General features: G+C 40.3%; 1 protein-coding gene across 1 annotated transcript in view; it reads left to right on the top strand.

Moving 5' to 3' along the window:
- The window catches only part of LOC126481278 (palmitoyltransferase ZDHHC16B), an 87,772-nt gene that overhangs the window by 43,578 nt on the left and 17,389 nt on the right, over positions 1 to 26,805 (top strand). Inside the window, exons 6-7 of the mRNA XM_050104910.1 lie at positions 4,892 to 5,094; positions 18,107 to 18,224. Coding sequence (XP_049960867.1) covers positions 4,892 to 5,094; positions 18,107 to 18,224 — 321 coding nt within the window. The remainder of the gene's footprint in view (positions 1 to 4,891; positions 5,095 to 18,106; positions 18,225 to 26,805) is intronic.

Here is a 26,805-nt window from a genome sequence, read left to right on the forward strand (position 1 = left end):
GTATTTGTGATTCAGTTAAGCTGAGCTTCTGGATTAATTTTCCTGTGTATTAGTGGCATATCAGATATGGTGTCATTAAAGCATAGTGTGATCTTTTCCTTCTTTCCGCTACTGTTATACGGAGGAAGTATATTGGTGTGAGATTCTCAGAGTATGAAACTGAGTTTATGATCGTGATAACATAAAATTTGGTATAAAGTAAAGAATTTCCACAACAGCATGAAATTCACTGTGGCCAACATTCCAGATTCTTGAGCCGCGTAACGAATGTTTGTAGGGGCTCCTTTTGTAACTACATAGTCCAGTCACATTAATGTGACCGGCTGTCAGAAGCTTGAATAAGCATATTTTGCAGGGTGGATGTGCAGGAAGCGTATCTGTAGGTTCTGGAAGGACTGAACAGGGATGTGGAGCATTGATGCCTCCAGTGCTGTTGCCTGCTGCACTAGGTTTCTTGGTTGAGGATCCATGGCACAAACAGCTTGATTACCATAATGCTCCCTCCTCTAACATAGACCTTTTCACTGACCGAACAACCATCTGTCCAATGGAGCGTAAAATGTGATTCAATTGAACAAGCAACTCAGTGGACATCCTGTTGTGGTATTGGCATGCAAATTCCAGTCTTTGTCGCTGATGAACAGTAGTCAGCGTGGGTGCATGAACACATGCTGTAGAGGCCCATGTGCAGCAATGTTGCTAGCCCCTTGATTTATCTGAGTGGTCAGTCGCTCAGCAGTTCCACGTCTATTCACCTGTACACATCTCCACAGCCATTTTTCATCCCTGTCATTGATGGCCCATGGTGTGCTACAGTTGCTTTGGCACTAGTTTTGGGTAGCACCATTTTGACACACACAGTATACTTTAACCATAGCGGCCTGGGAACCGTTTACAAACTTAGCCATTTTTTGAAATGCTTTGACCCTTGACCCGAAAACCAATGATCATCCCCTTTTGGATGTTAGATAAATTGCTTCATTCCCACATGTGCCAGTTGTCATGATTCTGCGCATCAACTGGGGTTTTGCTGTCGATTAGTGTCTAGCATCTTTTTCTCAGGGACAGGGCCACAAGGTGGTGTGGCAGTTGTGAAAGTGCCACCGAGTGACAGCAGTGAAAATGTGTTTGCTGTACTTTGGTGAGAAATGGCAGACTGGGGGAAGGTGTGCAGTTTGCTAAGTGAAATTATATGGTGCTGCCATAAACCATTAAGCATCACCATGTGTTCTGAAGTTACAGAAAGGAAATTGTATGAAATCATATGAAAAGTGGGTTCTAGAAAAGGAATATGAAGGTGAATTGACACTGGCAAGGATACTTTTGATTGTGGCCAGTAGCTGATGAAAGTTGGATTGATGAGCATCCTGTTGTCACTTGGTTTTTAGAACACTGTCCAGTGGGGTAGAGCTGGACTGTTTCATGGTTTCTGAAGCTGTGCTAATGATTTTGCAAGTGAGTGCTGTAGTTGAATGCTGTACTGAGTTTTTATGTATGAATCTTCAGTCTGCCCTTTTGTAACCAGGGAGCTGGGAGGACACGTGTCTCTGTATTAGGAATGAAGGACTGCCGGTTCTTGATCAATTGGATGCAAGCCATGTTTGGAAATGTTTCACTCAGAGAATTTCTATTTCTTATTTAGCTCTCAGAATATGAACAACTTAATTAAAACAACAGAAATTGTATGAGTCAGGGAACAAAAATGAAATCAAAGAGTGAGCAGAATTCAGCAAACACTTTGCATCTCGTAAGGACAGATTGATTATCAGATGTCACCCTCTCCCTCCCTCACAGTTCTAATTGTACTTTCTGCTGAAACGGTCATGCCATCCAGATCACCCCACGATCGGCGGATGCTGCCACTTCTGTCATAGACTCATCAGGCATTGTGGCAGGTGTTCGCTGTTGACTGTCCAGTTTGCAGGTACCAGCATAAGAGGTGCAGAAAGTAGGTTTAAGGTAAACAGTGGAAATCAGAGTTGAGATTCCTTTAACGTTGACCTTAAAGGTATTCTTGTTTCGACTGAGGACTGTGTATGGCCCTTCATATGAAGACTGAAAAGGCTTATGCGCAATGTCTTGCATAACAAAAACCAAGTTACATGCCCAAAGGTTAGTGAACATGATAGTGTGGCCGGTATGCTGCTCTCTCGGTGCAACTGAATGTTGTCTGTGAATTTGCGAACTTCATTTCTGAACAGTCTGAAGCCTCAGTAAGGTGTTTACCTATATTGCTGAAGAATTCACTGAATAATTGACTTGTTTGACTGTAGACCAGTTCTGCTGCTGTGGCATTAAGATCTTCTTTTATGGTAAAGCAGAGACCCAATGGGACAGTTGGCAGAGTTTTTGCGACTGTTGTGATTCATGGGCTCCAGGACATTTTTAATTGGCAGTGCAAATGCTCAAATAAGCCATATGCTGTTGGACGACAAGCTGCACGTTGAATATCCTGCTTGGCCAATAAAACGGCGTAATTTGAATAAAAATGACTCAAATTGGCTGTCTTGGCTAGTGATGATAGAGAGAGGCACTGTGAAACACGTGAACCATCCACAAAAACAGGTTGTCACAATGTTTCCAGCAGTGTCCTCAACCATAGGAGAAACTTAAGCCAAAGGGTGAAGTAGTCGATGGCAGATAAGCAGAAGGTGTCCTTCAGATGGCAGTAATAGTCCAGCAGTATCCATACGAGCATCTTCAAATTGTTGCATGGGTGGAACGAGATCAACAGATGTGTCAACTGTCAAGGTGAGAGACATTTACAGAATAGGATGTGCTGGAAGTGTGGTCTGTCATAGCAGGGTTCATGTTAAAGCCAGCTTCTGCTTAACTAGTCCACTGTAATTTGTCACTTGGTTTCAGCAAACCTGAAATGCAGTATAGTGAACCTGAATAGGCCGAACAGAGTACAGACAGTGGTCTAATGTATTCTTCTGGAGAAATGGGTGTTTGATAGAAAGCACATACTAAGTCTGTTGTTGAGAAGACGTGTCTGCCGTGGTATTGAATAAGAAATCTTTGATGTGTGGGACAAGGATACTGATTGGGAATTGTTCTGGCATTAAGTTGCTGGTAATCACTGCATGAGTGCCATCCGCTGGTCTTCTTTACAAGATTGTGGAGAGGTGAGGCCTAACTGCTGTTTATGGGCAACAGATTCCATGGGCACTCATAAAAGAAATTTCCTGCTTCGCTGCATTCATTCTCTTGGATGGTAATGGATGAAGTTGAGTGTGAACTGGTGGTCCTAGTGTTGCTAGAATACAGTGCACTTTCGAATGCTGTACAGGCGCTAGTGTGGGTAGCTGCTGAATGACCTCTGGGAACTATATGATTTGACAAACAAACTCATGCTGGGAGGCTGAAGTTTAGTGAGTGTTACATGACCATATGTCGTGATTGTGAAACCATTGGCTGCATGGAGGCAACAGTTATCACTGCTGCAGTGAGGTAGTCGAGAAGACAGTTACATCAGTATGTCAGTACCTGTGTCGTCTAGAAACTATACTTTCATACAATGTTTGTTGACACATTTGACAGCTGCCATCAGGGAAGAAAGTCAAGAATATAGTGTCATTGCAGACTTTTGGGCACATTTCCCCATCTCACACAGGGAACAGTACAGTCAAATTTTTGAGCCAATTTATGCGTGATACCAGCATACCCTTTCAGTTGAGGACAAACAGTAGTGTTTCCTCAGTGAGTGTTAGTGCTGTGATTGGGTGACTGGAATGTTGTGTTTGAAGAGCGGCAGCTTATGTGATAAACTCGATGATTTTCATTTGTAATGAGGCCAGGGAATTGTCTGGTTATGGAAATATGCTTCAATACTTGTGGACTGATACATCTTGGCTATAAAGTCCACCATTTGTGTTAGGGTGTCAAGGTCACTGTCATGTATGGTTGGGTATCTTCTGTGCATCAGATAGCAAGGGCAATGGCCAAGTGTTTCGGAGAATTTCTTCATTAACAGTATTTCTAGCCAGGGTCTGCAGGTGATGCAACAATTGTGGAGGTGTGCAATCACATAACTCCTCTATGCGGAGTAACTTTTCCATTCATTTGGCTTCATATTCTTCCTTTATCTTGGTAGCTTGTTGATGCCTTATGACTTGTTATTGAACTAGATCCCAAAGAACTTTACAAAGGTCACAATCTATTGCTAAACAGTGATTTTTGCTTGTTTTGTGTAATATGTTTCTTTGTGAGAGTAAGAAAAAAGCCGAGTTTGGACCCTTCATTAGTATGCTTGTGTTAACAGCAAAAATAAATTTTATCCACCCTTCAAAGTCACTGGAAGGCCATTTATATAGGTTAAGAACAAGAGTGGAAACAGTACCAATCATTGTGATACCCCATATGCTCACTACTCTATTTCTGAGATAAATTTCCTGCCTATGACCCAGTCTGTCGGTGATACCCTCTACTTTTATTACGTCGGTAAGAGTCCATCCATGTGGCAGGGATGCCATGAATGTCATAAGACTTAAGTGTACCTAGGAGAATTCATGATATGCACAATCAGAGACTTTGAAATGATACATTTAGTTCTAACAGGACTTCATTTGTGAGGTCTGCAGGTCTACTTTGTTAAGGCAACTGTAGGAAGGTGTGTTTGTTCTGAAAAGTGTGCCACTGCTGGAGTACAGAATATCGTATTGAGCTTTCAAAGTTTGAAGGGAGATATTTCACAGTGGAAATTATGTTACTTATTCCATTTTAATATTGGCTATTCCTTATAGTTTTAATATAAGTTATATGCTGAATAACAATGGAAAAATAAGATGGATTTGTTTGCTATGAATGATAATAAACTCTGAAGTAAGCAGTAGTCATTTATTCTGCATTTACAGACACAATTTATTTTTTTCCTTGATTGATTCATCAGCATGGCTGAACAACTGTGTTGGCCATTTCAACCATCGCTATTTCTTTTTATACATGGTTTTTACCTGCCTAGGTGTACTGTTTGTCATTATATTTGGCTTTCAGTTAGCTTACTCTGAGATTTGGCTGGAACCGGATGATGGTGAAGAGGAAGAACTTGAAGGACACCCTGTTCGCTTCAACAACTCTGTTTGGATACCTGTGGTATGTCCAGTATCTCAATCACTTAACTGCCTATTTAGTCTATATTAGGTTTAGCTTCTTTAGGAATGTAGCAGCTTCTAATCAGAAATATAGAAAAATGTAAAAAATAACCATTGCTTCCTGAGCTTTTAGACAAAATCCTTCTTGAGAGAGCTGACATTCACACATTGTCTCAGCTCTGTTGCCAGAGTGGGACAATAAACGACTTCAGATGGGTTGCAGAGATAAGTTAAGGTGCAGTAAAAAAAAAGTACCTGGAGGAGTATGAAGAAGATACTGAGGAGAAGTTGAAAGAATGGGCTCGGACCATGAGTAGGATTGAGGCAGATAGAAGTAGAGGTTAGTTACTAACAATGGTAGACACTACTAAAGTTGCAGTGAAGTTTATGAAAAGTAGCTGTTAGTGAGAGAATCCACTAGGCATAAGCTACAAAGCAGCCTTTAAAATAAATGAGACCATACTATCAAATGTTCTGCTTGTGGATGATCTTAGCTCTTTGCTTCAGCTTGGTATTAGTCATTCATTCACACGAACTGTTAATTGGCAGGCTCCCACATAGAATACTGTGCGTATAGTGCAGAAATATTTGCAGATGACATAACTGCTTTTGACAGCAGTCCTACCATTAGTAGCATAAGAAATGCTAGTGTAAGGTATGGAACAGAATGTATGGGATAAGTATTTGATCTGAGTCTTACAAAACAACATCCATAGATTGGGAGTGGCATAGGGATTGATTAGAATATTACGTAAGTTGGATAGGCGGTAGAATATCACTTTGGAATGCATGGAAATGATGTCGGGGAGGATTTTTTTCATTTTAGAGTATTGTGAGGTACAATCTAAGCCCTGGTTGAGTGCAAGTTTCATTTTTTGCAGCCCCAGCTGGTACTGTGTGGTGAAGGTGATCTTACTTTGATACTGGTTGGCATTGTCTTAGTGGAGATATTGTTGCTTGTTAGTTGTAGCAAGATTGAATGCCAGTGAGTTTGAGGTTTACAGCTAAGAAACTGGCTTGCTGTCCCAATGAGCTGGTGAATCATGCTGCCAAGCATTACTTGATTGACTTTATCATTCACTAGTTCACAAATATGCTGTGTGGATTGTCTCCCAGCACATCAGCATTTTGAAATGGCTTGGGGTCTTTTCCTCCAATATACCCTTCAGTCCCAGAACCCCTCCATGATCTACATCTACATCTACATCCATACTCCACAATCTACCTGACGGTGTGTGGCGGAGGGTACCTTGAGTATCTCTATCGGTTCTCCCTTCTATTCCAGTCTGGTATTGTTCGTGGAAAGGAGGATTGTCGGTATGCCTCTGTGTGGGCTCTAATCTCTCTGATTTTATCCTCATGTTAATCTCTTCTAAATCTACATGCATATTCCATAAAGTGACTGACATTTGCACAGGGAAAGGGGATATATTATAATTCAACATTACCTGTGTGAGTAATATGACTGTCTGCAGCAAGAGCTGTGTAATTCTGTACTGGATGTGACTAAACATTTCTTGTTAACCCTCGGTACGTTCACTTTGCAGGAATATAGAAACCTTACCACATTTGTGTATTTTCACTGCTATTGCCAGACATTCTTTCCATAAATTACATGTTCCGGATACAAAAATGATGAACATGAATGGCAAAAGTTAGATTACTGGCTTAAACTGTTCTGCATCTCACTGCGGCAAGCAACACCACAGATGGTGGAGAGGCATAACAATGAACAGAGCAGAAGGTGCAACTAAGCTCATTCTACATTTGCTTGTTGCTGTGGTAGTTGCCCTGTAAGCAGCTACATGTCACTCGCTTCATTATTCTCATTCTGGTATAAAATTCAAATCTCAACATGCCTGCATTTCTCACCCCATTACACCCTTTTGTCATGCACCAGCTTCACAGTCCAACTGGTTATTTTCAATTCTATCCTAGCTCACCCATAACTTCCTATAATCCTTCCTCACGGTCTGCATTCTCCACTTTCCTCCTGGTTCTATTTCCTTAGCATTACTCTTAGTCAAAAATAGATGACATGTTGCACATTTGCTTATTTTTCCTAATGTTTATTGTGACAGTCTCAGCAACAAAAGTGTCACAAATGATTACTAGTTGTGATCAGTTAATGTTCATATTCAGATCTCGTTAAACACTAGTCGATCAAAACTTTGTAATACTTTGTGACAATTTGCAGCTGAGACCATTAATAGAAATATTTTTAATTTCTTGTAGTACTCCCCTATCTTGATGCCTGTATTCATCATAAGAATTCAGCTATTTTCCTGTGTATATGAACACATTCCAAATTTTCTTGTTTTCTTGTCATTATTGTTATTTTATGTATTTATTTTTTTTCTTCTTTCATCCGGGGATTGGCTCAAATGATACAGGATTTGTCATCATAATAAAAGAAAATAATAGAAGTATTAGTTTTTCTGCCTGACCTATTGATAAATGAGAACAATATACAATGGTAGCTGCAGCCTGGAGCTATATGTAGCTAGCTGCTGTGTGCAACACCACTAAAAGTGGCACTACATGTAACTAAGGCCTGTTTTGAAAAAATTGGGAAGAACAAACTGTGATGGTGCCACGGGTGTAGGCATTACTTAAGTCAGGAAAGTCGATTCAGGATGCAGTGTAGGATGAAGGGTGCATACTACCAGTTCCTCCGCAGTCATGAAATCAGAAATACCTGCTCAGCAATTTCAATCTTGATTCTTTGAGAATTTCATACAATGGTTGTTGCAAGTGACTTGGGCTGGAACCCTTCAACCCTCAGCAGTGGAGAGTATTGTTGTGACAATGGCAATAGATGCTCCACACTGCAGTGCATTGCAGCACAGTGATCATGATCATTCTGCAATAACACTGTATCAAATGCTGACATGGCATGGCAGCTGAGTGCTTGACATGCATGCCATTAGTGTCAGATGCTTATGAGTGAAACCACAGCACTGTGCAGCAATGTGGAGGCACTCAGAACCCAGGACCTCTGCAAAAGATGCAGCATCAGTGGAGAGAAGACATGAGTTTCTTGTAGAAGAGCTTGTGTGCTCTGGACAGGCAGTGACTATGGAGTGGGTCAGGAGTGAGGCATGCTAGTATGACACAGGCTCTGAAACAGAGGCACTCAGGTGACACCCAGTTGAAGACAACATAGTACTAGCTCTGAGCTGTGAATATTTATGATAAATTTGCACAGCTTTGTTATGACTGGGCCCTACCTCTGTTCACGTAGGGACTGAGGAAGCACAGTGTCAGGTTGAGACTGGAGGTAATTCAGCTAGCTACTGTGGTGACTGAACTTTTGCACCATGCCACTCCAGCAATATTCTGGCCTTGACATAGGAATTCCTCAGGAAACTAACGGGGACATGTGGCCACAGTTTGTGAAGTCTGGAGGGGTGTTGGCACAACATGCTTTCTCCCTGTAGAAGATTCGGTCTATCAAATCTGAGGCTGCTGCTAAAATTGTGAATTGCTTAAATATTACATAGTACACTTTAAATTTTTTCACTGCTTATTTACACTTCTCACACTTTCAGTCATTCCTATTGGTCCAATCCAGCACCCATCACATGGAGACAGGTACACTCGGGTCTGTATACAGAAGACCCAGAGGTGACCTGCTCAGTCTGGACACGGAGTCCAGGTTGGTGGATGATTCTTTACCAAAGACAAAGACACTACAAGTGAGAACCCAGTTTACAATAGAACCTGAAGCTGAGATTCCTACCACTAGGACTTGATATCTACTGTGAAACTGCTGAATATGTTGAAATATTTATTCTGTGCTAATGTACCACTTCTGTGCAGCTGTAAGCTCATCCAGGGAGCTGAATAAGGTGGGATCCAAGATAATTTTCAGAAGATGAGGTTTTCAATGCGTATGCTTTGAAAGGTTTGTCAGGTAGATGAAGTAGTGGGTATGCTAGATTCAGAGCCATAGTGCCTTTTATTGTTGTCGGAAGTCAAAAAAGTCAGTCCTGAGATGTCACTGTCCATACCATTTTAGTAGCAGCGTGTTGCCCACAGCTGTAAATGTTATGTCTCTTCAGGCTGCCCTCGATTATAACAATTCCCGATAACTATAACTGGATCATATACAGTGTTTATCCATTGATGCCTTGTCCTCGAAAATAAAGTTGTATGGCAAGGATGTCTCATGGGAATTCCTCCACACCTGTGCATCCTAGGAATAGCTTCATCAAACATTTCTCCGTGACAGTTTGGATCAACCTGGATGGCTGTCTGTGCCATTGCTGCAGCTTTTCTTCTGACAACTTAATAATCAAGCCTTGCCTTCTTTCTGTCCTTACCTTAAAATGAACTGGGTTCAAGATCACTGCACACCAGAACCATTCAATTGCTACATTCTCTTCACTGCTACAGTACATGCCAGCTGTGCATTAAGTTCATTCTCCATAAGCTACTGGAATCTACCACCTAAAAATACTTGTAACTACATTCCATTTACACTACACAACAAAATAAGCAAATGGCATCACCTGTCACATATAGTCTATCACAAAACTAAAAAAAAAAAAAAAACCCTCCAGATTGGTACACTAACAAGACAAAGAAACAGTACTCAAGGAATAAGTATTCACAACTTACATCGAATAGTCCACACATCCCCATGCTTCATGTCTTCATGCAATCTCGTGAAGAATATGAATAAAAACGAAACCTTTCAGAAAATAAATGTGAGTAATGAAACCTACTAAAATCCGCATTACTCTATAATTTTTATGACAGCCTAACCCTCCACCTTAGTGTGTACGGTAATATGTATGGAGTTTGTATGGACAATTCTTGTCCTACCTCCTGTGTTGCCTTCTTCTTACCAGCTCCTACCCCTTTTTTTAGAACTGGAGCCAGTACTGGCAGTGTAGAGTCCAATGTGATATGTGATTTATTCATCTCATTACGTACAATTTTCAAATTATTTGATATGATGTACAGGAGACATGTCAAAGTTTACAAAAGAAATTTTTTTCTCTAAAAAAGAGAAATACAAGAGTTTGCATTATATTTTACATTTCTAAGCTACAGCTACACATGTACATAAAATAATACATGTTATAAAATCCCTGTGTTCAGACTGTGAAGCTGTCCTCAATGAGTTCATCGACAGAATAACAACACTTTTTCCACCAGAAGAGTAAAGAGCAATCTTTTCATTGAATCAAGCTCCATCTTAAATATACTACTACCTTTTATTTTGTTGAAAATTTTTAACCCCATATACTCTGGCATTTGGGCATAAAGTTTTAAACGATTTGTTGGAAGTTTGAAGTTATCTCTGTGGCGAGTGCTGTAGTTGTGGTCAAAATGGAAAGTGTCTAGTGTATGCTGATTTTTATATAGGAACACCACCAACTCATATATGTAAAAAGAGGGGCTAGATAATATTTTTAAATTTTTTAACAGTGGTCGACAGGATTCCCATTTTTTTTTTGCAATGCACATGTTTCTAATTACTTTCTTTTGTAATACTATGAGCCTAGTGACATTTGCTGAATTTCCCCAGAAGATTATGCCATAACGAATAACTGACTCAAAGTAGCCCATGTGCCCATGACTATAACACGAGTAGATGGTTGTAGCTTTACATTCACAGGTGATGTCATTTAAAGTATTTAATATGAACCTTGATACTGTGTGAGGAATTTGTCTGTCTTTCCTTTTGGAGCATATGGACTTCTACTACTCACTATTCAGTTAGCTTTGCATTCTGCTGCCCCATTCGCACCTGCCATTCAAGTGCATTTGTATTGGTCTTTTGTACCTGCTTCCATATCTCCTGCAATGGTCTCATGAAATATTGTCCTGGATACCTGTTCTAGTCCATTTTAGTATCAACTGTCGGTCGACGATCAGTGGTGACATTGTCTGGGCATATACTACTTCATATGAGGACAGAACTTAGAATTATAAGCTGCAACTATGTACCGCAACAGTGTATCCAAATTCTTGTGATGGCTATCTACGTAGTGGCTTAACATTTTTACTGTTATCCTATGCACTCACTCCAATTGCTTGTAGATGTCGTATGCTTGCTCTTAACTTCCAAATAGACGACACAGATGTTTCATCAGTTCCGATATAAAATAGGTGCCCTGATGTGGAAATAACATTTCTTGAACACACAACTTCAACAACCAATTATTAACCATTGCCTGTGCCACTGTGTCACCTTGCTGATTCAGGATAACCACCATTCCAACGTAGCATGAGAAATGGTCTATTACTGTCAGCACAGTGATACCCTACTGGCATTTGTAAAAAAGGATGTAGGATGTTCATACCAATAATTTCAAATGGCTTACTAGCCTTTGGTAATCTTTGCAGTGGAATATGCTGAAGGTTCAGTTCAGCGCACTGTGCACACAGTGTACTGTTCCTCACATTTTGTTCTACATTCTGTTTATGTGTACACCACCAGCACTGTTCAGCTATGTGCCATTCTGTGGTTCTATGACCCCCATTGTATTGTATTGTGTGGAAATTGAGACTTAGAAACAATGGAGAGGCTTTGTCCCCACCGTAGTCCTCAGTGGTACACAACCCCACAGCAGGCTACAGCAGTCCACTCAACCCACCGCCACTCCATAGCTCCACACCGAACCCAAGGTTAGTGTGTGGTTCGGCCCCCAGTGGACACCCCCCACCCCCTGCCCTCCTCCCCCGGGGAACGTCTCACTCCAGATGAGCGTAACCCCATTGTTTGCATGGTAAAGTAATTATGGTGCACGCGTATGTGTACGTGTACATGGAGAAAGTGTTTGCACAGCAATCACAGATGTAGTGTAACTGAGGCAGAATAATGGAACCAGCCCACATTCGCTGAGGTAGATGGAAAACCACCTTAAAAAGGATCCACAGACAGGCTGGCACACCAGACCTTGACACTAATCCGCTGGGCAGATTCATGCCGAAGACCGGCATGCCTTCCCGCCCGGAAAGCAGTGCATTAGACCACACAGCTAACTGGGTGGGCATGACCCCCATACTCTGATAACATGTGATCATGTGCTTGTTTCAATACTTCCTCCTGCATCATGGCTAGAACTACAATATGTGGTCCAAGTTTTGTTATCTTGCACAATATACCATAATGCATGGAGTGACCTACTCTCTGTAATACACCAAACTTCTTACTGAAGCCATCTGCAGTCCCGTGATTCTTGCAAAGGTTTATAACTTACTTCAAAATTGAATTTGCTTATCTTTAGTGCTCAGCATATTAGTTAGTCTGCTAGATAGATACTTTATCCCAATAACCATTTAATGCCACAACGGTTCATTATAACTTTAAATTTCTTATCATACAAATAACATTGGAAATGTCTCATCATAAAGGAGGCCCAGTATTTCCTTCTCCGTGGTACAATAATTTCTCTCTGCTTCGTTCACGGGCATAGATAGTCAGATGTTCAACCCATCTACTTCTTGACTTAATGTGTAGCCAAGGGTATGGCTGCTAGCATCAAAAGACAATTTTAACTTTTTCATAATTGTGAAGAACCAGCAGCAGACTAGTTGTCAGTAGTTCTCTGTGTCTCAAATGGTTGTTCATACTCGGACGCCCGCTGGAATTCTACACACTTTTTCAACTAATGAGTAAAAGACGATGCTAATTATCAAATTTTGAGATGAATTTCCTATAGCAGTTTGCTAGTCCTAAAAAGACCGTAACACTTTCTCCTTCTGAGGTGTTGGAAAATCTTGTATGACCTTCATTAACCTAGGATCCATTCATACTCCTTGATGACCGATCACATATCCTAAATATAGTTACATAAACTGACATTTCTCTGTATTTAGTGTCTGTTGTGTTGTGCATAATCTCTTAACAGTTCCCTTAACCACAGCCAATGCTCCTCCACATTCTCCCCCAAAAACAGTTTTGTCGTGCAAATAACCATATAGTGCCTTGGTTTCAACCCCCATGAGATTATGTTCAACAAGTGTTGACACGTGACCCGCATATTTTTGAACTGGCAGTCCCCTGATTGCAGTTCCTTGAGATACTGGGGCCTGGGCATATTCTTTGTGCCATGGGTGTCTTGCTTGCTGATTATAAATCCCAGGCATTCAATGGACCGATGAATAAATTGCACTTCTGGAGATTAAATTTGAGACTTGCACCTGTTAATCAAGAAAACAAAAGTTGCGAGTTCCAAAGATGCTCACTGGTGGACAGCCCTGTAATTATGTCATTCAAATAATTGCAGCACAAAGAAATGGCCTGTACCAGTTGTTACAAATAATGCTGGAATACTGCTGGGGCACTGGAAATACCAAATGGTAGCTGGTTATACAGGTAGAGGCCAAAGGGGGTGTTAAGTACAAACAGTTCCTGAAGATTCTGGCTGTAATGGTAAGTGCAAGTGCACTTATGGCAAGTCAACATTAATGTAACAGTCACCTTTTTCAAACTGGAAAACAGATCTTCTGAGTGTGAAATTGGAAAAATATCTACAATGACTGCAGCTACATAGCTTTAAAGTCACCACATAATTGGAGAGCCATCCGCCTTATTTATTGTTATGAAGGAAGAAGCTCCTTTGGTCAAGTAGACTGGGGTAATTGCATCAATGTCCTCCAACCTATCCACTTCTGCTTTGACTACATCCCACAGGAAGTGCAGAATCACACACATCTGCAAGAAGTGAGGCATGGACCCTGGTTTTAAATGAATTTTTACTCCTGCAGCTGTAGCCCACCCTAAGCCAGGAGTGAACAGATCCAAATATGAGGCAATTAATGCTTCAGTGCCCTGAAATGTAATCTCTGTGGACACCAAATGCACATTTTCCTAAATTGAGAAACCGAACTGTTTGAATGCATCTAACCCAAACAGTTTTTCTGCATTACCAGAAGTAATGACTAAGAATGAGAGTTTCCATGAAACATTCTTATAAGAGACTTCTGTAGCAAAAGCACCTTTCACCTGTATGTCATGGCCACTATATGCAGTCACTCTCCTATGAAATAGTTGGAGCGAAGGGGACCATAACACAACAGAGGTAGTACTAGTTGTCACAAAAGATGGTGCATTGGTATCCACCTTAAAGGGCCTCTAATCCATTCACTCGTCCCATTAATAACAATTTGGCAGGCTTACCTGTTCCCAGATGAGTTAATGTTTCAGTAGAGTGCACTACTTCATTTGGTGAACTTCGATGAGGTCCATCAGAGGAGGAAATGGTAGAGCAAGACTTCGTCGCATTGTGCCTATACTGCCTTGTGGTGGGCAACTGACGCACACTTTTAATGTGATCTTTAATGTCGTGAAAGACACAGGTGGGGGCAGTGGGATTGAGGATTCCAGTGAAAACATCGAGAACAAGAAAGTAAGTAGCACTGATTGAAGTTCTGTTTAGATAGAGAACTTTGAAAATTCTTGAAAATTGAACTAAAAGAGAGAGTACGTCCAGAAACACTAGAAGTATTGCTGGTGTGGGCATGTACTTCCAGCCTGTTGTGTTGAGGGGAAGGACATCAGTGCAACATAACGTGGTTACCGGAGTGGCCTAAGTGCGCCCTGGATTTCCCGTTGTGCTTGTGGGAAGTGTGACACTGCTGACAGAGCCTCCCACCAGCTGTTGGTTTCCTGCATGAGTTTGGAAATCTGAGCTGTTTTAAGTGCTTCATCTATGAAAGCATCAGAATGCCGGTGGAGGGCTTGACTGCGGTGCCACCAGTAGTGAGGCTTGTAAGTAAGGGTTTACCTCAGACAGCTGTGACAGCTCAGTGTCACTGTCACTGCTGGTTACAGTAGTCCACAAATGCTAACTCATCATCCTGTGCTTGCCCAAAAAAGGAGAAATTAGCTTAGTGGCACTAGCATCTAGGATGAATACTGATGAACTGGACAAGGGCCTGTCATCGTTCAGTACATCCAGCTACCTATGCAAGTTTATGTAATGTAGTGACGTGGTGGGCGGACGCAAGTCTGTTGTGGCAGAGTGTGTGTGTACAATGGACAACCTGTGGCTTGGCAGTGGGTGTGGAGTGAGGTGCACTGGTGTGCAGACTTCAAACTGGAGATTCCTACCCTGGAGATACAGAGTTCAGTTGGTGTCATCCTGAAGATGGACCCAGTTGGATTGTAGTAGTTAAAGTTCCAGCAGCATTAGGTCTAGGAGCGGTCCATAGATCATCAGCTAGTAGAAGTAGCAGCTGGATGTAGTTGACACAGTGACCCACATCATGCCTTTGCTGGCATGGAGTATGTAGCAATCTAAGACAACATATTGCTAGATCTGAGGTGCAGTTTTTGCTGTAAATTTCCCAACTTTGTTATGACAAGGCCCTGCCTCTGGTTACACAGGGACTGAGGCAGTGCAGCAACAGGCCAAGGTGTTAGCTAATTCAGCTCACTGACAGATGTCTTGTGCTATGCCACCTCAGCAGTATTTTGGCCCCAGCACCAGAATTTTACCTGTCCTGCCTGGCCATGGGCTGTGAAGTCTGCTGAAAGGGGTGTTGGTGTAACTATATTTTCGTTCTGAGGAGAGATGAGAGGACATCTCATTTCAGGACTAGACGTCAGAGAATCACAGCCCTAGTTGAGCAATGTATTGAGTAGTACTGAGTAATGAGGTGGGATTCTTCTGGCTACCTTGAAAGCAGAAGACATGTTGATCAAATAGAGGAGGAGATAGTATGACATGTTAGTCGGTGTTTGTGGGTATGAAGTTATTATGAAGAGGAAATAGGGTAAACTATACGTATTTACTTGATCAGAACATAACACAGTAAGATTACCAGAGAACCCTTTAATTTAAAAAAAATATTGCTGCTTTAGAATAGTAAGATTAACAGAGAACCCATTGAAACTTCCTGGCAGATTAAAACTGTGTGCCCGACCGAGACTCGAACTCGGGACCTTTGCCTTTCGCGGGCAAGTGCTCTACCAACTGAGCTACCGAAGCACGACTCACGCCCGGTACTCACAGCTTTACTTCTGCCAGTATCTCGTCTCTTACCTTCCAAACTTTACAGAAGCTCTCCTGCGAAACTTGCAGAACTAGCACTCCTGAAAGAAAGGATATAGCGGAGACATGGCTTAGCCACAGCCTGGGGGATGTCTCCGCTATATCCTTTCTTTCAGGAGTGCTAGTTCTGCAAGTTTCACAGGAGAGCTTCTGTAAAGTTTGGAAGGTAGGAGACGAGATACTGGCAGAAGTAAAGCTGTGAGTACCGGGCGTGAGTCGTGCTTCGGTAGCTCAGTTGGTAGAGCACTTGCCCGCGAAAGGCAATGGTCCCGAGTTCAAGTCTCGGTCGGGCACACAGTTTTAATCTGCCAGGAAGTTTCATATCAGCGCACACTCCGCTGCAGAGTGAAAATCTCATTCTGGAGAGAACCCATTAATTTAAAAAAAAATGTTGCTGCTGTGGAATTAACACTCTATAATTACAGTTTATCTTCCATTCTTAATGTAATGTGTACAGGACTACACCGATATTTCTTGTAAAACATCAACTACCTCTGTGTCGTAGGAACACAGGCCCATTTACAATTAGGGTAGCTGCTTGTTATGCAGCTAATAGGAATCTTCAATTGTTGGATCTGCATAATTGGATAAATTATAGACTGATTGTCTAAAGGATTTTCTTAGTGAGTCTCTGCATTTTGTCTATGTTAGATTGGCTTTTGTTGAGACTTCCTATACATAATACAAAGCCTCACTCTGAACCCAGACAAGGAACCAAAGTTGACTTGGAAATTGTGTGTGTGTGTGTCTATATATAATGAGGGACACATTCCGCGTGAGAAAAATATATCTAAAAACAAAGATGATGTAACTTACCAAACGAAAGCGTTGGTACATTGATAGAGACAATAACAAACACACAAAATTCAAGCTTTCGCAACCCATGGTTGCTTCATCAGGAAAGAGGGAAGGAGAGGGAAAGATGAAAGGATGTGGGTTTTAAGGGAGAGGGCATGGAGTCATTCCAGTCCCGGGAGCGGAAAGACTTACCTTCACATCCATCCGCACATATACAGACACAAGCAGACATATGTAAAGGCCATCACTATGAAATCCCCAAACCACCTTCCCTACCCTCTGGCTCCTACCCTTGTAACCGCCCCTGGTGTAAAACCTGTCCCATGCACCCTCCCACCACCACCACCTACTCCAGTCCTGTAACCCGGAAAGTGTACACGATCAAAGGCAGAGCCACGTGTGAAAGCACCCACTTGATTTACCAACTGACCTGCCTACACTGTGAAGCTCCTGGGATTGGAATGACTCCTTACCCTCTCCCTTTAAACCCACATCCTTTCATCTTTCCCTCTCCTTCCCTCTTTCGTGATGAAGCAACCGTAGGTTGCGAAGGCTTGAAATTTGTGTGTGTGTTTGTGTGTTTTTTATTGTCTTTCTACCAGCGATTTCTCGTTTGGTTAGTCACAGCATCTTTGTTTTTTAATATCTATATATATATATTAAGATGAAATGAATTTTTATTAGTAACAACAAATTGTATCAGCAAGTAAATGTGTTGGGATGTGAGTGTAAGAATTCAGTGATTTTTGAAGAAGATTCTGCAACGTGTGCAGTTACTTCCTTTACGCTGTAATCTCACCACTTACTTTTTCTTAATGAATACTTCCTTTGTCTTAGATCCATTGCACCAGAGGATAAAATATACACAAAATAGCCCATCACTCTTATCTTGCAGTCAAAGTCAGAGAAATAGATCTAGCGATTATATGACAATATCAGGTAGGCTTAAGGAAAAAATAAAGAAAAGGTGCAGAACTTGAAGCTATGTAGCTAATGAATGACTTTAATGAGAGAAACAGGAAACCATTCAGTTCTGTTTTATGGGTTAGTAGTGTTGCCTTGCGAACTACTTTTGTGTACTAATGTTTCTGCTGTAATCTGATAAGTGAGAAGTAGCTGTTGTGCAGAGTCTCTGCTGGTCTGTACAGGTGAAATGAATACGAGCTGAAATTAATGTTTTTTTCTTCTCTTTGTTCTTAGACAGAAATGGTGGTTGAATTAAGCTCCTCACTTGATGAAGGGAAAGAAGAAATACATCCAAAACATCAAAGATCATGGAGGAAGAACTGTATGTTGTATATGGCATTTGTAAATGTGGGTTAGTATAAAAATTGACTCATTTCAGATATTAAAATTTATATTTACCTAAAGACAAATTTATTTGTGCTCATGACTGCACTTCATTCTGTACAAAAGCCAAAGTGTAGTAGGAACAGTAAATATATGTGAACTTTGCTTCATATATTGCTTCAGTATTATTGCTCTGCATATTTGTTTTGTTAGTGTCTATATTGTGGGAATAATGGGAACTAATGCATCAGATATAATCTGTGTCTTGTTCTACATCTACATTCATATTCTGCAAATGGCTGTGAAGTGCAAAGTAGAGGGTATGTCTCATTGTCCCAGTTGTTAGGGCTGTTACACCATTTTATCCATGTATGGAGTATGGGAAAAATCATTGCTTACATGCCTCAGTGTGTTCTGTAGTAAGTTTAATCTTATCTTCACAATCACTATGGGAGTGATATCCAGATATTGTAGTATACTGCTAGATTCATCACTTAAAGTTGGTTGTAAAAACTTTCTAGGCAGGTTTTCACTGGATAGTTTGTGTCTATCTTCAAGTGTCTGCCAGTTAAGTTTCTTCAACATCACTGTGACTCAGTCCCACAGGTAAAACAAACCTGTGCTCATCTGTGCTGTGCCCTTCTATGTGTGCTTTAAATATCCCCTGTTAGTTGTATTTGATATGAGTCCTGAACAACAGAGGCAATATTCTAGGATGGGTTGCACAAGTGTTTTGTATGCAGTCTCCTTTGTAGACTGATTGCATCTTCCTAGTATTCTCCAATTAACTGTAGCCTGCCACCCGCTTTACCTACAGCTGAGATGGTGTGATCATTTCATTTCATATCCCTACAGATTGTTACACGCAGGTATTTGTAGGAATTGCCTGATTCCATATGTAAGTCACTGACACCATAGTCATAGGATAGTATGTTTTTTCATTTTGTGAAGTGCACGGTTTTACATTTCTAAACGTCTAAAGCAAGTTGCCAACCTTTGAATGATTTTGAAATCTTATCAAGATATGATTAAATATTGATGCAGTTTCTCGTAGAGAGTACTTTATTATAGATAACTGCATCATCTGTAAGAACTCTCGGGTTACTATTAATATTATCCACAAAGTCATTAATGTACAACGTGAACAGCAAGGGTCTCTACACACTTCCTTGGAACATACCTGAAGTTGCTTTTGCATCTATCAGTGACTCCCCATCCAAGATAATATGCTGCATACTGCCTACCAGAAATCCACAATCCAGTCACAAATTTCGCTTGATATCCCATATGATCATACTTCTGATAATAAGTGCAGGTATGGTACTGAGTCAAATGCTGTTTTGGAAACTGAGAAATACTGTGTGTACTACACTGCTTTGATCCGTAACTTTTGGTATGTCATGTGACAAAAGAGCAAGCTGGGTTTCTCAAGACTGCTGTTCTCGGCAGCCACGCTGGTCAGTGTAGAGGAGGCCATTCTGTTAGACACACCTCACTATGGACGAGTACATAGTTCCATCAGGCATATATTAAATTGCTTTATTCCACACTCTCATTGTCAGTTGCATCTGTAGCAACAGGTGTGGGTGTATCATCCTTGTCTTATCAAAAAATTACATGATGTGTGTATTTGTGCATAGCACAGTTGTCAGTGTTAATCATCTTGAAATGTGTAGCTATAAATGACACTTGCATATGCAGCTGACATGAACACGTAGTACGCAAAGTACTGATTTGTCAGTTGCATGAGCAAGTGTGTGTAAGTGTGACTTTTACCTATCTGTTTCAAGGTGATAACAGTTGACAACAGTGTTATGCACAAATATGCATGGTGTGCAACATTTTGATGTGACAAGGATGATACACCCACATCTGTTCCTATAGATGCACTTAAGAATGGGCTGTGTCTGAAACTACTCACGCACAATAAAGAAATTTAATATATAGCCTTGTGGAACAATGTCCTCCTTCGAATTGATAAAGGCTGTGGTGCCCACTGAGATGACAGTGATACCTCATTGTGTTTGACTCCAGTATATGTTCTAACATTCTACAACAAATGGATGTTGAGAATATTGGATGATACTTTTGTCGGTCACTTCTGCTACTCTTCTTGTATACAGGTGTGACTACTTTCTGCAACTGTGGGGCACAGTTCATGTTAGGTGTATGTGTTGTAGATAATAGTCAACAGCTACAAATTGGGTATAGAGTCTGATAGGGATTCAAGTGGGATATGGTGCTTTGTTCTATTTTAACAATTTCAGTTGTTTCCTCACACCACTGATGCCACTATCTATTTCCCTCATATTTTCTGTGATAGGGAATTTAAATTGTAGTTGTACTCCTGGGTTTTTCATTTTAGAACATCTTTCAAAAGTGGAATTAAGAATTTCTGATTTTGCTTTGATAACATCAATTTCAGTTCTTGACTCATCCCTGGAAGACTGGACACTAATTTTGGTAACACTAACATGGCCAGACTTTCTCTGGCCTTTGTGAGAGTGCTTTCAGCAACATTCTCCTACTGTAGTCACTGAAGGCTTTAGATGTTGCTGTCTTGATAGCCAAATGCATTTTGTACTTGTTGAGTTCACACAGCCTGACAAACTGGGGAACTTGCATTATAGTAACTCTCTTTGCTATAAACACTGAAAACGGAGGAAGTATTACAATTCTGCTGCTGGATTGGGCCAGCAGAAGGTGCTACGCGCATATTGTAGACCAGCAATTTTTTTGCTTGTCTGTGAATATTTTAAGCATACCTGGCCAATAAATTTATATGGCATGTGGTGTCAAAATTTGGTGTTTCATGAAACTTCCTGGCAGTTAAAAAGTGTGTGCTGGACTGGATCACAAACCTTGTCTTTTGCCAGCTATGCTCTGAATTACTGAGCTATCCATGCAAGACACATGCTCCACCATCACAACTTTGCTCCACTACTTCCTCTGCCCTACCTTTCAAAAATTCATGTTTGGGACACGAATGGGTGCTGCATGAAGTGACTGTGTGAGAAATTTGTGTGTGAGGAATTTCAAAGTGTTTGCTCAGTTGGTAAACTGGGCAATACAGAAATGTTCCTGTTCAGCTCTGTGCTTTTTGTTTCAGTATAGAAACAATAATTGGCTCAAAGGAGCTCATGTATGTGAGCTAGTTAACAATGGGAAACTCCAGAGTTTGAAACCTCTGCAAATTAAATTTGTCTGTTTGTGACTGGTGCCAAATATGGAGATAGAGCTCAGTACTTTCAAGAGCAGAGCATTGCTCATTGTTGGAGGCATCATTCTAATGCAGTGGTACTGTATTCGTTTAATTTGGTGAGTGCTACCATAACGTCACTGTGATTATGCTATAATCTTTATTGAGGTGCATCAGCTGATTAGTGCAGGATGACCATTGTGGTGGGGTGTGCACCCCACCAGGTATGAGCCACTGTGCAGAGAATGTGTATCACTTGGCTTGTGTGAGAAGAAGGTATCTTATGTGCTTATGCGGGCATACTACTCTGTAGATTAGTCTCAGGCCAAAGAATTATGCAGTCAAAGTTAGTGATAAGTGATATCAAAGCTCACTGCAGTATCTTTTGCAAGATGCTGATGGGCTAATGAACCTTTCATTTGTTTTTGCAATCTGTTCTGGCTGGTCTGATCAGGACACAGATTGATCCCTATAAATTCAGATACCTAATCAAATTTTTCACACAATGAATCACATAACAAGAAGTGAAAGGCACTGGTAAATGAGTTCTGAGTCCTGGTTCTTACAAAATCACTCAGGATTAAAACAGGATAAAGTTATCTATCAACTGAATTGGTAATATGGGTTCAGATTAACCCCAAATTTATTCACTTCTATTGATCTTGCAAACCAACAGGAAGCTCACATTATTGTGCTTTACAAATATGAAAACAAGAAAAGGATATATAAACAGTGACCATCAGGATAATTTAATGGCATCTTAAATCTGTTTGACAGACCTGCAAGGAATGGATAAGGTAAGAGTGACAGTCATCTCAGTCCTCCTCTCAAATTCATAGTCACTGTTGGGTCTGTAATAATTTCTCTGATTGTGCCAGAAAACGCTGTGTTGATTACACATGCAAATATCTGAATGTGCTCAGTCATGATGATCCCTCTACTGTAAGATATAACATAGTCACATTATCTAATGTAGTTTAAAAGAAAAGAAATGAAAGCACATATCCATTATCTTCCCGCAAAAGGTTCCCTTTCAGAACTACTGGTCACAGCTGTGTACATTAACTTTACTGTGGTTTTATCTGCAACAGTAGTAGTTTTGCTCAATGGAAACCTCTTTTACGCGCTTTGTAACATTAAAAAGTGCTACCGCCTCACGTGCATCATTAATCAAAATATCAACAAACAAATGTAGCATTGTGAAGCAGCTCGTGAGTATCAGAATACACAGAAGTGTGTGTTTAGTTATATTCCACTGAACAACTGACTGTTAGTATTGTTATTTTGCATGGTACTTATTGAATTATCAGTTAATTTATTACAAAGGTGAATAGTTCAAAATTATTTTAGGCCATAAAAGAAGGCATGAGTACAAAGTATATTTTGAAAACAGTTACATATATTTGTAAAAATATTGCTTCTATAACATTAAAAAATCATCTAAGCATAAAAAAATTCCTTTCTCCAGGAAAAATCAGATGAGGGGCTTTCCTGCATCAGGGGAGATAAACTTTTTCATGTGATCTTCCGTCCAGATGATGCTATTTCTGCCCTCAAAAAATAGAAAAGCTTTGACAATAACTGCTACACAGGTTTCCCAGCTGAAAAGTGCATTTTAGCGACACTTTTCCCAGCATGACTCTCTCTGGCTTTTTCTGAAGGCTTTAAAGTGAAAAATGCACTATCAAGTTGTTCTTTGAACAGAGATAATGGCTTGTAAAATAATTTATTTTGCATTGACCTGACACACTGCATTACTTCCAAACACAGTTCTTTTAAAAAATTGGCTCCTAGAGAACAAGACTGCAATTGTAAGAACTTGGAGTTTCACACAACAGTATAATGTCACGGTGCATGAAGCAGTGTGGCCACAGATTGTACCTGCTGATACGTGCTCAGGCTGCTGCCCTCTGCCTTGGTAGCTTCCCATTAGAGTTAATTCTGTCCCTAGGGAAGAATTCGGCACCCACAAATGGCTTCCCGCAGTGCCTGTTACATGGCTCATCCATGTCTTCTATGGAGGTGTGCACCATATTAAGTAAAGAATGTGCAACTAAATAGTTAGGAGTAAAAATGAGATGGGTCTTAGCAGCTAGGTCTTTGCAATTATCATCGTAACCCACAATAGCATCATACAGATTTATACATGTTGGTGCATAAAAGGGAACTGTAAAAGTTATCAGCCTAACATTTTTCTGACATGTTTCAACTTCTGCCAGGTTTCAAAATAAAAATGGGAGACAGAAGTTTGGAAAAGTTACACTATTTTATATTCATTTGGAACTTGGATGAATAGCTTGAGCATTGAAATTTTGTAAAGTGGATGCACAGTTGAGTACTACTGATGAATGCTACGATATTGTGATAGGCTACCGTAGAAAAAAAGGAATGGGAAGAGGTATAACTCAATGCATCTGAGGTACACCACATCTGAATTACAGCCCGATGTTCTAACACGCAGTGACATAAAGCACAATGAGGTGGCAGAACCTCAGGGAGGGGGGTAGATGAAGAAATCAACAGAATTTGTAAGAACTTGGATTGAGTCGATTGAATTCACAGTATAATTTGACTTATCAATGCTCCAAGTTTAGACTTAAGAACGTATTTTTCTGACCTTGTGAGGTGTTTGAAAATCCAAACATTTGATGTGTTGTACCAAGTTTATTCGTTTCATGTATAATAATATAAAAAAGCAGCTATAGGGAAAGTTGCTCTTCCTTTTATAAAAAATCATCACAAATCCAATCAACAGGGTGCGAAGAAGGCACAGTATTGGCACAGTGATTAAACTGACAAGAAAAGAGTGTGGATATTTAAAGGCTGTAAAGGGCTTTGGACTACTGTTCGCCACAACAGGAGATACAAAATCCCTTACTCATGTGGTCAAGTGTACCTAGGATTTGATAACAGGAGCACAAACACCTGGCTTAAAGAACACGAGTATTTATTTTTTGGGCAACTCAGATAAATTAACAGTAGCAGATCTTGCCCTGACACCAGGGTACACCCCAAATTCATTCTCTGATGTACGGTTTTATTAATGTCCAATGCTTAATCTGCTAGGTTGTACAGAGAGATCACAGAAATTACAAAACTAAAATGACTTTAACAGAAAGGGAGGGGGACTAAAAATTGACAAGTTATGAGAGTTAGTGCTAAATAAACTAAACAGCACCAACTGTTCTGTAGCATAAGCTCCATAACATGTCAATGTGACTTTGCTATCTGTGGTTTCGTATAAGCAGTTTGATTTTCTGAGATTGTTTGAGTTTGAAAATCAACCTAGAAGTTTTTATAGCCTCTGAGGATTTCTACGGCATTAGGATACGAAATGTTAGGCAAAGAATATGTTTGGACCACGACATAATGCCGAAGTAAGTAAAGTCACCAAGGGTACAAGTACTGGCCGAGAAAACAAACCCTGCATTGCACTGTTGGTCCTATTTAGCAAGCTTCTGTACTATGCTTCTTCCCCTTCGTGTTCTTGAAGCAGATGTGCTTTTTTCCACATCTGTGTTATAGTTACTTGGCAGCTCTGTTATTTGGGGGAAAAAAAAATTGCGGTAAAAAGACCATGTGAAAATATTGGAAATCACAGATATTGGGTAGCCAGTGCTGTGATTACACTAAATGCCCCTGAAAATTAATTGTAAAAGTAACCTTCCTCATATTGATTCACACTGTTGAGTGACTGCTGAAGCAGTCATCAATGATATGCTGCTTATACCATTGTCCTAAAGGTATGTTGTACTGTTGCATTTTTATTTTTATATGTCCTATTGTGACAGCCAAAAATTGGATAAACTCTATACAGTGCAAAAGGATCCCACTGTTCATTGTCAAGTTTTGGATAGTCTGTCTCTTGCTGAAACTATGCTAAACGCTTTGTACCATTCACAGTTTTTTGCAATTTGAATGCAGTGTGCTGCAGCTTTGTATTGTTGAACTTAGATTCGTTGTGGAGTTACTGGTGTCACTCTGCAATGAAGACCGAATATGCGACACTTTGGCATTACAAGTGCTAACCATTTACAGAGAATGATGTATAAAACACAAAGTGTTTCTGGATTTAATAAGTCCTTCCACCAGCTTCATACTGGTATGGTTAGCTATCACAAGAAATTTTGGCAAACGTGATAGGTTACCAATAGTTATTGTACTCAAACAGAAGTGTCCAAAGAACTGTGAGAGTATTTCTTTTCAATCACCACTAGCACCTTGCCTTGTATCTACATGGAAGCTAGACTTGCACTGTATGAAGCTTGAAAGACTGCCTCAATAATTGATTCACGTGTACCTCTTGTGGCATTTAGAGTAGAAGGTGTGCTTGGTACTAGTTAAAGCCATTGGATAAGATTTTTCTGATTGTTGAGGGAGTTAGTTTTGGTCTCTCATTGAACCAGAGGAGAACCTCGCATTGGCCTCGAGCTGTCTTTATAGCTTTCTCATTGGTTGCATTGGAAAGACTTTAGAGCCCATGGCCAGATGTCATGTGACTTTTACCTTAGAATCCAGGAAGCTTTGTAGTTGCTTCTAATGTTGTTCCTCCTTTCTCCTTGATTGCTTAACTGTTTTAAACACCACAACATGTAGTTCTACACAGACAGCCCCTCATTGGTATTTTCTTGCCTTCTGAAAGCTTATGACTTTATCAGAGATTGTCATACCAGGGAATTGAAGGACAACTTACCATATTTATATGATCCTTGTGAATGGCGATTTTTCAAGTACCGAGTCAGTAAGTGTGGGATTCCCCGAATAAGGCATCAAGACATTTGTGTGAATGTACAGCTTATGATGGAGGGCTGTGCAATCACAATTCAAATGACTAGTGATCCTCAAGCTTTTGGAACTGTGATTTATTTATTTATAAAAATATGCTTTCTCCTGCTACTTGTGAAATTTTTGGATAAGAAACAAATGTCAGGGCAAATAATACAATAAAATTTTGGTTGACACAATCATATAGAAAGCCTGTGAACAATTATTTGAATGCTCTTAACTCACTGATTAGTGAACACTCAGAGGATGCCTTGAATTTGGTGTGTAGTGGATACAAATACAAATCAGACAAGGACTCCTTGTTATTTCTGTGGGAGTAAAGTTTCATTGATAGCAACAATAGCACCATGGTTTAAAAATACTGAAGAAGTTAGAGTATACAGTGCTTTATATTAATTGTCTTTCAAGAATTGTGAACCAATGTCAGGTCATGTACACTTCAAACAAATCTTATGGCATAAAATAGATACATTAAAATGGCCCTAGTCAATGAACATCATGTTGCATGTATGGCTCAGCACAAGAACTATTAGGCAGAAGAGTATAGCTGTGAGTCACTAACTTCTAGCAGTGCCACTAAAGAAAAGTAGCTGCAAGTTGTAAAAATGTTGGTGGCTCACAATTC

The sequence above is a fragment of the Schistocerca serialis genome, chromosome 5, assembly GCF_023864345.2.
Source record: "Schistocerca serialis cubense isolate TAMUIC-IGC-003099 chromosome 5, iqSchSeri2.2, whole genome shotgun sequence".
Classification (NCBI taxonomy): Eukaryota; Metazoa; Arthropoda; class Insecta; order Orthoptera; family Acrididae; genus Schistocerca; species Schistocerca serialis.